The 15,480-nt window shown below is 35.5% G+C and overlaps 1 protein-coding gene across 3 annotated transcripts in view; it reads right to left on the minus strand.

The window, feature by feature from the left end:
• The window catches only part of Nckap5 (NCK-associated protein 5), an 824,710-nt gene that overhangs the window by 602,858 nt on the left and 206,372 nt on the right, over positions 1–15,480 (minus strand). For all 3 annotated transcript variants that reach the window (XM_013030807.1, XM_013030809.1, XM_013030808.1), the window contains exon 2: positions 12,619–12,692. In XM_013030807.1, coding sequence (XP_012886261.1) covers positions 12,619–12,692 — 74 coding nt within the window. The remainder of the gene's footprint in view (positions 1–12,618; positions 12,693–15,480) is intronic.

The raw sequence follows: 15,480 nt of genomic DNA on the forward strand, positions 1-15,480 counted from the left end.
CCTCTTCAACTACACTCTCTCCCTCTTCCCTCCCCCCACATTAATCCATAGTTGTTCAATGTTGAATAGATTGTATCTGCAGCCATTTTGACTGTGCAACTACAGGACTCAGGTGGATGCTTACCTTAAAGTAGTGTTCTAGCACAAACTTGGTGTTACTTTCATACCAAATGTGTAGAACAAGCTGGAGAAACACAAGAAAAATGGCAAGTCCAGGTATCTCACCTCCTACCCATGATAATCAGGTGGCAGAACAGTTAATGGATAATCCAGAGGAGAGTTCCCAAAAAGCTCTACAAACACTACTGGTAAACATGGTGAATGAAAAGACTGAAAGGCTGAAAAGGACTTAGTGTGAGAGTGACAGGGAGCGAGACAAGGCTAACCAAAGCTACTCAAAGATTATTGCTCTTCTATAGATATGTTCTTACTTTTCTCTTTTCCAACCATACTTTTATATAGTGGGTGTGATGCTCTTGCTAAATACTACTGCCTGATCTTGGACACATAGCCTCCTGACTAGAAGCAGAGGGTATAACTCAGTAGTAAGCACTTACCAAACAGGCAAGGAGGACTTACCTTCTTTTGATAGAAGCACCACACATAAAAATATAGCTTACTGTTCAGATTCCAGAATTTTGAGCTAATATTTTCTATTTGTCCACCTGGTCCCAAATGTTCTGTTGCAGTAACAAATTACAGACTGAGTGTTAGACAAATGGTCACTAGCTCTGCCTTCTGATATACCCCCAAGATGCTTCTAATTCTTATCCCAAGAAGGATAATTCATTGCCATTTCTAAACAGTTCTCAGGTTCATCCTCTATTTGCCCAACTAAGCATCCCCTTCCCTTGCACTGTTATTAATTCAGTATTCTGCATCTTGAGTCTCTGGCCTTGTGGACACTTCATGGTGTGTAGTGCCTTTAACTGACATCTGAAAGAAATACTCTTGAAATGATCTAACATGTAAGAGTACCAGGTAAACCTCTTATTTTTTCTTAAAAATAACAACAACAGATCAATCTATGTTTTAGCTGAATATCTATTATACCCAACACTACGCTGGATATCATTTAATATATAATATCTGATGCTGACAAAAGTTTTTTATAACATCCAAATTAAGGTACATGGACTAATTCTGGAGCTTTTATGAGATGTTCATGATTAAATGTTCAGGGGCTGAGGTCAAGCCAGGGGTGCAGAGAATAGGAGAAACTGGGCTACTCTTGGAGCATGAGTAGGGTTTTATGTTTGGGGAAAGGAGAAAAACAACAAAAAAATGTGTGCATAAGGACAAGGGTAAAAAAGAGGCCAGGGATGGTTAGTAGGGATGTGTGTGCATGGGGTTAGAAATAGGAATATTTTCATTTGCACTATAACATTTCCAATGAAATTTCCTTTCACCCATTCTAAACATGTTTGCTTTTGCTAAAAATTTCCAGGACTTAGACTTGTATTAATTTGGACAAACATATCCTCCTTGATAGGATATTACGAAGAATTAAATGAGTAATACTAGAATCTACCTCAGGTGTCAAGGGCAGATAACTAATTTCCTTTATTCTGAGCATGGGATTTTGAGGGGAATTTCAGTGGGAGAGATATTTTAAGTAAACAGGTCATTTAGCACATTTTAAATTATATTGTCTCAGGGGCCAATGATCCCAAAGCATGATCTCAAAGAGCATGAAGGATACAAGTATGAGAACTTTTGTCCAGTGGTGACATCAAAGATTATTTTTTCTTTTTAAACAGCCTTCTGCAATTGCCCCCATTGTGAATCTATTTCCAAAGCAGAGAAATAGCAAAGTCATTTAACAATTCCAGTGAATAAGTCAGAGTAAACACACATTTGGCTCTCAATTAGCCAGTGAATTTGTTAAATTTCTAGAGAATACTGAAGAGACAGCATCAGGCAATGCAATTTTCCTTAATAGGGACCATAACCCCAGAGTGCTTGCTGCTTCTTTTTTTTAATATTCTGTAATTAACTTTTTTGTACCATATTGTGCTTGTAACTTCTGTGGAAACTTAAACATTATTCAATAGAATGATTTCCTAGAAACCCTTTTGAAAGTGGTCACAGACTGACCTGACTCTGCTGCCCTGTATCTGTCTGCCAGCATACTATTTTATTGTTTCTGGAAAGTTTGAAGCCAAGAGATAACTCAAGAGTTAGATCTTAAAGAGAGGACAATCCATGAACACAATTATTTTTGCCTACTTTCAAGAAGGGAAACTGACACTTCAAACACTCAATGATTTTATACATTAATTACTTCTTTACCTCATCATTTTTACCACTCACCCTTTCAACTGATTTGCCCAGAGGATTGACTAAAATTATAGATTAATAACCCTTGAAGAAATTACCAGTGGGAAGCCAGGAGCACCTAATTGACATTTACAGGACCACACAATGACTGCCAGGATCAGAAACTGAACTACATATTATGAGGAATGAAGTAGGGTTGATAATGTTTAAAACTCAGTAGCAGTTTACCAGTCACCAAGCAATCAGACTAGAATCTTTCATTGTACAGGATTACAGGCATGAGCCACCAGCACCTGGCTTAATTATATTTTTATCTTTAAGTAGTTGTGCAAATGAATTGCTATTTAACAAATTGGTTTATAAGCACCATAAATCTTGACTGATGTCAACCCTTTCATTATTCTCCCTCATTCTTTTCAACCCCTCCCCTCATTTTCTTAGCTTCATAGGATATATACTGAATATATGCCCATACCCTCTCCCACTTTCTCTCTTTACTCTTCCACCCTTCTCCACGGACTTTGATTTTTATCATTGATTTCTTTCACACCCATGACAGTCTCTTAATTACAATCTTTCAAAATCATATTATTTTATTCCTTCTATTTATGAGGCTGGTTGTTAACTGAGGATCACAGAATGAAATAAGATGATAGGAAAGAAATACACATTTGATTTTTAAATATAATTTTATTGTTACTATTAAGAAGTTGTATAGAGGGGTTACAATTTCATGGGTCAGGTAATAAGTACAATTCTTCTTGGACAATGTCACCACTTCCCTTACATTCTCCCAGTTTTACCCTTATGCCCTTGCCCACTGTTGCCTAATTTTACATAGTATATAATGAATATTATGACTGCATTTGTTCATCTTTCCTCCTTCCATTTCTGTGTCTCTCATATGCCCTCCCCCCACAAAGAAAGCAACAGCAGCAGCAACAGCAACAACAACAAAAAAATGTATTTCCATTTCCTGGAATTCATTTTGATAAAATAGTATTTTAGATACACATGTGATTTTTAATACTGGCTAGAGTCTTTATAATAACACACATTGATGTGATCTGACATTATATACAATTGAAATTTGAAAGCTGTGTAATAAAACACTAATAAAACAAGTACTCTTACTGGCTTTGCCTCTAGAAATATGACTTCTTCATTACACATCCCCTATTTAAATTGCTAATTGTAACTACTTTGAACTTTTTCATCTGTACACCAAAGACAAAGGACTATCTGCTATGCCTAGAAGTTTACTCTGCCCTGAGATAGCTACCAGCAACTCCCGCTCTCATTCACCTCTTTCGGATTCTTTGATTTAGTTCACCATATTCTCTGGGTTATTTATGAGGTCTAATCTGAAATACACAATTATACAATGCGGTGCAGTGAAAGTCTTCAAGGAAATGAAATTGTATTTGGCATTTTCTCTTTTTAGAGGTGCCCAGTCACCACACCCCAGGGTGCAGAAGTGAAATTGAGTACCAGAACTCCCTCCCAAGTACATGAGTAAAGAATATTTGGAAAGAATAGCAAGGAGGAAGAAAAAAGGGAAAAGGTTACTTTTTTAAGTTCAGAATTATGTTTAAAGAAATATGGAGAATCTATCCTAATCTTTTTTTCCTAGAAAAATCAGCATTGCTCATGTACTATTAAGTTAGTGAACCTTTCCATTAAAACCAAATAGAAGTCCATGGTAAAGTACCCCTTTCACTTCCCCTTACAGATGTGAAACAAAGGCATTTTGTCATGTCTTACTGTGGGTGTGCTTCAGCCTCACTGCCTGCATTTATGTCAACGGGATCATTTATACTGTTGCTTTTCAGGGGTTTTCTTTCAACTTAGTGGGGAATATTTGTGATCTTTATTACTCTGAATAAATCTACAAGATGCCTTTTGCTTGAGGCATAATTTCAAATAAGTAGATCACATTAGATTCCTAGCCATTTTATCAAAATTGGTAAGATCTGAATGAGGCATATCAGCTACAGATTAAATAGTGGTAAATTTCTCTCAATGACCCCCAAATCCTATTAGTATTGGACCTTTTAGTACTTCATAGTGTTTCTTGAAAAGCATAAATGTGACTAAACTAGAAGCACAATTTTCAAACTATCTCTGGGCTTACTTATATAATAGCATTCAACTCAGGTCCGTATGACTGCAATCCATGTTTAAAGTAGAAATATTTTCCTAGTTGTGTAACAGGGCAATTTTAAAGTTCAAATGGGTTAATCAAGTGACTTCATGTATGTTTAGTTTACTTGATAAACTATGAAGAGTTCTATATCTAAAGTTTTCATCATTATTTGTATATTTAAGCCCCCAAATCTTAAAGGCAGGCCGAAGTCAACATGTCCCACAATGTCTCCTGATTTGCCCTCACCTCATCAGTTCTGTCTGACTTAAGACTCAGATCATGTGCCACCTCCTCTTAGCATTTCAGACAGTTTGCTAAAATACATTTGTATAGGTCCCTCTTCTTCAATCCAGGTGTAACAGTCTTTATATAAATATATATATATATATATATATATATATATATATATATATATATAATAGTCTTGATAAATAGATGTACATTTTTTCTTGAAGATAATTTCACTCCGAGATTTCTTAACAGTCTATAATACGAAATTATTTGGCTAAACATAAGCTAAACAATTGTTCTCTGATTATTAGAATGTGTTAGTATGACTTGATAAAGAAAGAATGCTAAGCAGATTTGATCATAGAAAATTATGGCTATGTAGCTGGTGTAGATTTTTACTCTCACATTTTTGGTGTTTTATTATCGCCCAAAGATCTAGATGCAAACATTAGACGCTAATAAGAAGGCATCATACATTCAGATCAAATACAAGTCACCCAAATAAAAATACCATGTTGATTGATCCTAAGGCCCAAGGGCAGGGATGAATCTAGGTACTCCTTTTGTTCAAGTAATCCCTTGGCTCTACTAGTTTTTTCCACTGCGGAACAAACATTGCTCAAAAGACTGTGGTGCAGCTTTACCAGGGGTGTAAGAGTCATGAGTCGAGGCCTGACAAGTCTGATGCTCCTCTATAACAGGAGCAGCAGTCACAATAAGCATCCCTTGGTGTGCAGCTTGTCCCTCCCTACCCCTGTCAGGGATGACATAACCATTGAAGCATGTGCCAATACCCCGTTGCCAGTGCCCTAATTTATTCTCCTTTGTGCTGGGCAGAGGGCATGGCTGAGAGGCCAGACTCTTATCTTGGCAGGGGTCTGGGACTGTCTGCATCTCTGAAACAACCCCTGGTGGGTAATTGGGGAATGCATTGATGGGTTTGCAGGGGGGCTCCAGGGCTTGCACTTTCCTGAGAATACCACTATGATTTAGAAATTCAGCCCATGGGTTAAGAGGAGGAACGATAATGCAAAGCCCACTAGCCTGATCCCCTTTGACCTCAGGGGAGGGAGACAGGGATGCAGAATGGGGGACCATGTGCTATTATTGAGTTGGCATAGCATGATGTTTTGCTCTCAGAGCTTTTACTGCTATTACAGAGCACTGAACTTCTTTGTTTGCTATACATTCCAACCCCTAGAGATAGCCTCTTTTTCTCTTGAAGGGATTTAAACAAATCATAGTGCTTATTTTATTCAGTGTCCACCATTAAGAATTCATGCAGAGCAATTTTACTTGTTGCCAATTAAGATCTCCCGGGGGAGGTCTATGATTACAGCAAAGGCAACCTGTTTAATACTTGGCATCTCCTTAGTCTACATAAAATTAACCCCATGAGGGGAGAGGCATGCTAATTCTCGAAAAGCCTGGCTAATATGATCCTAGGAGCCAGGATAGCTTAATAGAAAGTAAATCTGGGAGATTCAGGGCCTGATGATACTTCTTGTATCTGCTTTTGTTTCTTGCTTGTAATTTACAACTACAAGGCAATTTCAAGATAACATAGCCACAAAGAAATTTTGTTCCCTATGGGGTATAACAGCATGTGCCTTCCCAGCTGGCAATCCTAGCATTATTACACACACACACACACACACACACACACACACACACACACACACACACACACACACACACACAGTGTATGAATGTGGCATTCTTATTTTACATGTATGAAAGAATTAAGAAACTTTGGAGGTACAGATGCCAGAAACATCTGACCTAAAATACATAAATATATCAGTGTTATAGATAACATGAATGAATATTTGGAGTGTGGACTGGTGTTCCTTGTACAGAGTAGCAACATTTTAAATCATAATGACAATGAAGGCAGACTGCTTCTCCACTTTATTTGTTTCCTTTAGGAAAAGGTTCACATGTCAGCTAGCAAGCCAAGAGGAAATGTATTTCTTAAAATTTTTGATATGCTATATTGTCTTATGGAATCTTATTTCAAGCAGGGACCTTAACATATTTGTTAATTAACTGTTTTCTTCCTTCTGGTGACATAGAAAGCATTTATTTACCTTGGGAAGCAGGGGGTAAGTGTTTTATTAGGGCAAACAGAATGCAATCAATAGTTTATAGGTTCTTGAAATTTGATATTGAGGATTGAGCTGGCTCTCAATGGTGAAAGACTTGGGACTAGCTTTTCTACTTAGTGGTTTTTCCTCTTACCAATAAGTTACTTTCTTTATCCTGCTAGGAACTTTTCCAGCAAATCACCCTGCCTAGTACCAGAGGAATGACAAAGATGGAATGAATTGCATGTCATAGAAATTCTGTATCTTATTTTCAAATGTGTAGATAACTTTTTCCAAGATATGTCCCCCAGAAGCTCAAGAACAGTGGATGTTCCAGAAAAGTTAGAATTTGGGGATTTTTAAGCCAAAATTTTATTTTATATCCCATGGTTTTATATGTTTAAAGTATATTACAAATTGCAGTGACCTTAAGAAATTGCACAGTTAAAAACATTTAACTTTTAGGTTTTGCTTAGTATTTTTCAAACTTGTTTGTTCGGGTGTTTTTGGACACAGCATATTTTCTTAAAATATCTATAGCAATTGGGATATTAGTGTTTCTTGAAATAGACTTAGGGACAGACTTATGTAGATGATTTATTTAGAACACTGGCTTTCTACAGGAAGAAGAGATAATTTTGCCTTCTGGTGAAAACTTGGAAAATGTCTGGAAACATTTTTGGTTGCCATTACTGGTGGATATCACTGTTAGGCAGTGAGTAAAAACTAGAGATGATCCAAAACATTTTACAACTGACAAGACAACCACATTTCTCTAACAACAACAAAAACCTAGTTCTAAATGTTAACAGTGACTTTGTTGAGGAACCCTAGTCTAGATATGGCTTCAGATGGATCTTGGGTGATCTAGAATATCTGGACAGGTAGCTGACATGCTACATTCATCAGATGGACCTGTTGGGGCATGCAGATTCCCTTAGGTATCACTTTATTAATTTTGGGTATCACTGCCCCCAAATGAATAATATCTGGTTGTTACTAAAAAAACAGATGGACCATTTGATTATACATTTCTACTGTTTCCTTTGAGGTTTTCTATTCTGTGTATACATTATGGAGTATCATTGAACAATATTCAATGTGTGTTCTATAAAAACACACATCAGTCTATGTGTTTTTTCATTATTTAGAAAATACTTTATTAGTTTCTGTAATCAAACCCACGTAGATAAGACCTTACATATTTCATACAGTGCATTTACCCCTGTACAAATGGAAAAAAATTAAGTTTAACATTTCTAGACCAATATGGCTATTAATTTCTGTACAATGCCAACTCAACACGGTAAACTGGGATACTTTTTCCAAAGTTGACAGCACAGCTAAAGTTTCCAAAAATTCAAATTATCTATATGTATATATATATTTATATAAAAAGACCAATAATAGTCTATGTCTTATAGCTGCATTATCCTATTCTACACATTATATTCCATATAATCCAGTGCTTAGCGATCTTAAATACTAGCCATTTTAATACCTTCTTTTACAGATATGAGATATATGTCAATAGCTACTTTTGTCAAAGTCCTCCATAACTTCTAGTTCAATCCTTTCTATTATTACTATGGTAACATGTTAGTTCTACTTTTTTCATACATAATTTCACATGTGACATAAAAGAATATATTAAATAGCATAAATATTCATTAGTTTTACTTGTCCTTTAAAACTGTTTGTGTTTATTCTTAAACTCTTAATTCGTGGCATCAAATGGATAAAGATTTTTATTAAATGTCAGGAAAAAGACATTTTCTGTAGCTGCTTCTTATGATCATAACTGTCTGTCACAGATACATTTATCAAAATCAGAAATATCCCTAGATGATGGATACAGGTGGACCCATTGCAACAATGAGATGTACAAGTCATTATGTTGAAAACAAACTTTACAACTTTGGTGGGGAGTGGGGGGAGAATTGGATGGGGGGAGGGGAGAGTATGGGAAGGGATGGGAAGGGGAAACAAAGCCGAGGCAACAATGCTTGGTAAGAAAAGTCCTAGTAATTTTGCCCATGTGATTGTAACTCTTCTGCATGGTATTCTCACAATAAAAAAAGAAATATCCCAGATTATATAAAATACTTTTATTGGAACAAATATTGTATTTCAAATTATTTTATACTTATTTTTCTAATTTAATCAGAGAGACAAACAGTACATTGAGACTTAAATGTAAGCATGAGTAAGCAGAGAGTTTGTTCTATATTCTGAGTCCATCAATTTCTTAAAATAAATTCACAGAAGTTTATCTCTTTAAAAAGAAGTTGTTGATATCAAAGAGCGTGGAACTAAATGACTGCTCATTGCTGGACAGCTGTATTTGAACTCCACAAATTTCTTTGCCATTTGAAATTTCAAATATAGATGATAGGTCTATTTTAGTAGAATACTAAACAGGTGCCCAGAATAACTGGTTATCTTGAGTGAGATTACAATATATTTTTATATCAACACAGATGGTTATGCTGTAAGAAACAACTAAAATCTAAAGACTAGTAACCCCTTCTGTGGTGGTAAAGAGACTCATCAAAATGCTTCTACCCATTGCTCTATCACATGTGCAACTCTTATCATTCACTAAGTAGCAATAAAAACAAACCTCATGTCTACCATACTTTTGCTCAATAATAAACATTGATGTCCATAAAACTAATGACCACAATTTCTGGAAGAACAAAATATAATCAAAAATTGTCTTCTGAGTTGTAAATTAGTTTGAGTAAAAACTTAACTCTATCAGTTCATACTAGCAGCAATGACAAATAGCCCACTCCATGAAAATTACAGGAGCCACAAATCAAAAGCATGGTAAATTCAGAAGAGTCCATACCAATATACGAGAACATTTGTTTAACTTCAGGCAATGCAGTTGTGCTGGTGTATGCAACACATTACTCCCATAATTCCCTACACATCATAGGCTCTATTCCAACTCATGAATAAAGCATTTATAAAATGGAGGAATCCAAAGGCATAGCATCTCTGAACAACTTAAGTACTGTTTCTTTAGACAGGTTTATTATGGAGCAGGCAAAATAGAGGGCACTGGAATGGAAGGGGAAAGGGTGAACAAATGCAGTAATGGTATTCAATGTATACTATGTAAAAATGGACTATGTAACTTGTAAGTAGAGATGGGAGGGGGGAAATGGAAGAGAATGAAGGGGTGACATTGACCAAAAAGCATTGTACTCATAACCTGACTTACGGAATTATAAATCCCTTGTACAAATGTTAAATGATAATAATAAAAAATGAAAAAATCCTCAATGATAACCAGAAAACATTTCCACACTCCTCACTGTTATTCACATAGTCTTCACCAAAAACAATGTGGCTACCATTGTAACTATGAGTCTGAAATAACTATCATACTGAAATAACTATCATATGGTCTGTCACTTTAAGTCAGTCAAGTTAGAATTTGTTTGCAAAATGTAATCAACTGTAATTTCATGATTCAACAAATTGTATATAATCTGCTATTATTGGTTTTCAGTTTCTTTTCAATACTATCCATTCCCATATCCTCATTGGTAGTTATTCTGACTAAATGTCATTATTTTGTTCAATTGTTATTCAAATAGAGCTTTTTTATTAGATCTTGAAACCATATATAAGGCTTTAATTCTTCACCAATAATAATTCCATTTCTGAAGGAAAATGGAAGTGATTGCCCACAAAATTCTGAGCTCTCTCTTACTTTGTTAGGGTAAGTCTGTGCCTGAAATAAGATCTTAATTTAATCATATCTGAGAGGACCAAAAGGTTTTTGTTAGCTACCTCAAGAAAGAGAAAATAGCCTTTTCCTTGCAGGTTTTTGCTGGTTCAAAGAGCCCATAAAACCATTACTCTGCCACAATGACATGATTCAGATATACTTACTGGCCCAATTAAACCATAATCTTCTTTCATCAGATAGCATTAATAACCTTCTGTGTAGTTTTTCTCTTGAAAAAGTTGGTAAATAAAACACTCTATACAATGAATTCAAATATAATTTAACATACAAGTTGTTAAACTATGGAAAATGATCATTAGAAGTGTATCACCATAAGCATAGTTGATTTTTTATATACTAGCTCAAAAAACCTGTCAAATCTAGGTTTAGCTTTCAAAATATCTTGCAGATATTGCACCAGTCAATATAAAACTACCCTTTGTGTGTATCTATGTGTGTGTATTGTGGTAAATACACTTAAATTGGAATCTTATTTTTGCCATTTTTCTATCAGTTGTTTTCTATATACAGAAGCAGAGAGTGTTTTGCTATAATGACCAGAGATCTAGTCTCTAGTCTGAAAATTGAGTAAAACTAATTAAAATTCATCATACCTGACCAAAGAACTAGAACTACTGAGGAAGATGAATTTCAAGGTTTTAGAGTGTGTTACAATGATTTATGAAGATGGAGCAGCCGGTACTGAGCTCAGTGATGATGGAATTGGAAGAGGTTTAGCAAGTGACCCACACAGTCAGAGAATATTTACCTTCCCTTCCATCTCTGTACAAGCAGAGTACTATCTACCAAGAGATTACAATAAATAAATTAATAATAAATAAACTTTAGGAGCTTTCTGACTCTTGATTATACAAAGTAATAATAGGAAATAATTATGCATGAGAGGAATCATAAAATTAAATATTATACAACCAGGGTTATACTTGGGGGAAGAACAAAGAAACAAAAACAAATCACAAAGTACATTATAAGTACATTACAAAGAACAACAAGAAAGATAAAATCTCTTGTGTCCCTATCTTAGGGTTCATTCTACTTAGAATCCAGTGTCCTGCATCTTCTATATTAATTTTTCTAATTTGGGGAGGTGAAGGGAAATAACAAAAGGTTGAAATAAGGATACAGGATGACCCATTGTAACAATGAGATGTACAAGATACTTTGTTGAAAATGAACTTTACAACTTGGGGCTTGGGGTGGGGGAGGGAGGAGTTGGAGAGATGGGGAGGAAAGGGATGGTAGGGGAAATACAAAGGAGGGGCATGGTCCATAGGAAATGGACTCATTCCCTTGCTCATGTAACTGTAACCCTGTTTTACAGTATCTTTACAATAAAAAATATGTTAAAAATAAATAACTCCTGAGAGTTTAGCAAAAAAAAATTAGAATATTTTCAAAACTTAAGAACTATAGAAACTTAGTAGAAATTTGAGCTCTATAATGGCGCACACAATCAATACAACCATTCAGACTCTCCAAAGCCAACTAATGACATTACAATCACTTTCTTTCTAAGAGGTCCTGGGGGAGGAGGGTAGTGACTTTGGAATTCAACTTCTATGTAACCAATTTGTATTCCCAATGTGCTTGCACAAATATCCTTGGGTATCCTTCCTTACTTAAAATCAGTATGCAGCATGAAAAGGAAATATTAAATATTGGAAAACTACACAACAGCATCTTTAAATTTATTACAATAAGAAGCAGACTCCTGAAACTAAAATGTGCCAGAATTTAATTAGAGTAAAACTTAATCTTTAAGCAGGCAAGGGTCAGAGAATTAATGTTTTAATTTCTTCCACCCTGTAAGTCTGGACAGGTGGCCCTGAGAACATATCTTTAATTCTTTGACCTTGACAAGTTTCAGGCTTTTTAACTTTCCTAAAATAAGGAGGATCTGCCTCTGAACAGATCCTACACTCAACAGCAACTTCTGGCACTGTTCCTTTACTTTAATCAAAGGAATGACATTCTGCAAGGAACTCCTGTGATTCCTGCTGGCACCAAGTAGGAGACATCTTTTTACAACTCCCTAAACCATGACCAAAATTATAGATCCATAGACTATATCCTGAGCACCCCCCAAAAAATACAGGAATTTAACTCACCGCCATAGACTTCTGTGTTGTTCCTCGAGTTGAGTTAGCAGATGCTCAATATATTTATTAGAGTCCATATATTCCTGCACATACAGAATTGGAGAAATAAAACCTCATTACGTGGTTATCAGATTTAAGACTCTACACCCATTTCTATAACAAGGGATATTTTTGGCAACATAATACCTTGGTTTTAGGAGTCTCTGATTCTAGATTTATAAGCATAATCATTTAAGGGCAAGTAGTATTTTCCATATAATGTAATTATTTTTTATTAACAAATCACCACAAAGAACTAAAGATTTGTTGAGTTAGCACAAAAATCATCTTATTTACAGAAAAACCTACATCTATTACAATCATGTGTTGTACCACACACAGACAAATGAGACAATATTGATGCTGACCGTAGAAGAATAATAAAGTAAGTGATACAGGCCTTGATTAGATTAGTCTGAGAAGTCATTTTCAGGTTAAATATTTTCAAACTATATAAGAATTTTTTATACATGCATTTCATGGATATTTGTGAACATTGAGGTATATCAACTTTCCTTCACATTGATACATAAACAAAACAAAAAAAATAAATAAACAAAACAAAAAATGGTGCTTTCTCTTTTTGGTTAGTATGCTCTTCCCCCTATAGTATATCCTCTGTTGTCACAAAGGAGGGGGTAACAATGCTCGACAAGAAATGTACTCATTACCTTACTCATCTAATCGTAACCCCTCTGTGCAGCATCTTTACAATAAAATTTAAAAATAAAGCAGTATTTGCTATTTTTTGTTAGTATTAGAAGATAAATCTTTGGCTCTAAGAACACAACGATTTGCTGTTCTATAGAAACGTGCAGGTAAATTTATGTAAATCATTACCATATTTTATTTAAAACATACAAGTAAATGTATCAGATACCTAAACTGGTAATTTCTGAATATAGATATTGGCAATACAGGTTCAATTGTAAATATAGTATGTAAAACCTTTCAAAACACTGTTTTATTCTGAATCTGTTGTTATTTTCCCCCTTGGTTTGAAGATCTATCCTACAGGCCTCTGGCTCCACATTACAGTCGCCTGAGATGGAGCACTGTGCAGTTTTAACAGTAAGGCTCCTAAGAAACATATGGTTTCATTTCTACAGATTAGAAATAAACTAGGAAGTTTGATCAAGATTGAGATTTCTCTTTCTGCAATGCAGATTTATTATGAACTATTATACATACTTTATTGTATCTACAGAAATATTCCATATAATAAGTGGGCAAGGAGCAGCTAGGGGTTAACCTGATACAATCAAAGGGCCCAATACGGAGCTTCTAATCATGGATTACCCAAGATTACCCATGTAATTTTGAAAGAATGTTTTCACCTTTACAAAAACACTTTAGTATAGTAAGTATAAAACAACTCAGGGTAGCTGGGAGCCAGCGGCTCATACCTGTAATCCTAGCTACTCAGAAGGCTGAGGTCTGAGGATTGCAGTTCAAAGCCAGCCCTAGAAGGAAAGTCCATGAGATTCTTATCTCCAATTTACCACCAGAAAACTGGAAATGGCACCATGGCTCAAGTGGTAGAGCACTCTCCTTGAGCTGAATAGCACAGGGAGAGTGCCCAGGCCCAGAGTTCAAGCCCCACGACCAGAACAATAAAAAAAAATCAAAAACAAAAGCAAAAAAAAACCCCTCAAGGAGTACTAAGACCTCATGTAGTTAAAAAGTTGTGAGTTGTGATTCAAGATACTATAAATCAGTTGTGATTAGTTGAAGAGTTTAATGCCTATTGGATATTCATTTTCAGGTGGCTATTGAATTGTTTCTTAAATAAGACAATTGGGCCTATTAAGTTTGAAGCAGAAATCTCTGCTGTTGCATGAAATTACAGTGTACATTTTCAAGTGTCTTAATTGAAGCCAAACTGATCTAGAATGTGCAATGTGACCAACAAACATTAATTCACTAATATGTTCAACTGAAAAACATGTAAAGACCCTGTTCCCAAGTAAAAACAGCTTTCCAATTCATTCATTCATTCCTCATTGGACAACTCTTTAAATATCTATGATGTGCCAAGTACTATTCTAAGTTCTGTAGACATAGTATTAAGAGGGAGAAAGCCAAAGCCATAACCTTGAGGAGCTTACATTCAGCCAAAGAAAACAAGCAAACAAATGGACTGAGTTTTGATCAGGTGTGTGCTACAGGAAATAAAAAATCTATTATTAAAATGAGATGTTCAACTACTTCACATAAACGCATCTTAAAAAGACTGGTATTTGAGGGCTAGGAAGGAGGTGGCACACAGGAAAAAAGGGGGTCAGAACATTTCAGGTAAAGGAATCAGGAAATGCAATGTCCAAGTTGAAGAGCAGCAAAAAGAAAGACCGGCAGTAAGGGGCTGGAAACAAGAATATGGAAATGTCAAGATGAAGTTAGATATTTCTTTGTTGCTATGTAGGACCCTCCCCCACAGTATAACCCCTGCTTTCACTGTTTTTGATATCAGTATAATTTGTGGAGGGGAAGGGGAAAAACAAATCATTTAACTAGGGATACAGGTGGACCCATTGCAACAATGAGATGTACAAGTCATTATGTCGAAAATGAACTTTACACCTTTGGTGTTGGGGGGAGGATTGGGTAGGGGGTGGGGGAAAATGGGAAGGGATGGGAAGGGTAAACAAAGGAGGAGTCTACAATGCTTGATAAGGAATGTACTCATTATCTTACCCATGTAATTGTAACCCCTCTGTACAGTATTTTCACAATAAAAAAATGAAGTTAGAAATAGACAAAAGCCAAATATTGCACAATCTCTGGAAGGCAATTTGCATTAAAGCTATTGAAACCCCTTCATACAACTTCACA

The sequence above is a fragment of the Dipodomys ordii genome, unplaced genomic scaffold, assembly GCF_000151885.1.
Source record: "Dipodomys ordii isolate 6190 unplaced genomic scaffold, Dord_2.0 Scaffold133, whole genome shotgun sequence".
In the NCBI taxonomy this organism is placed as follows: Eukaryota; Metazoa; Chordata; class Mammalia; order Rodentia; family Heteromyidae; genus Dipodomys; species Dipodomys ordii.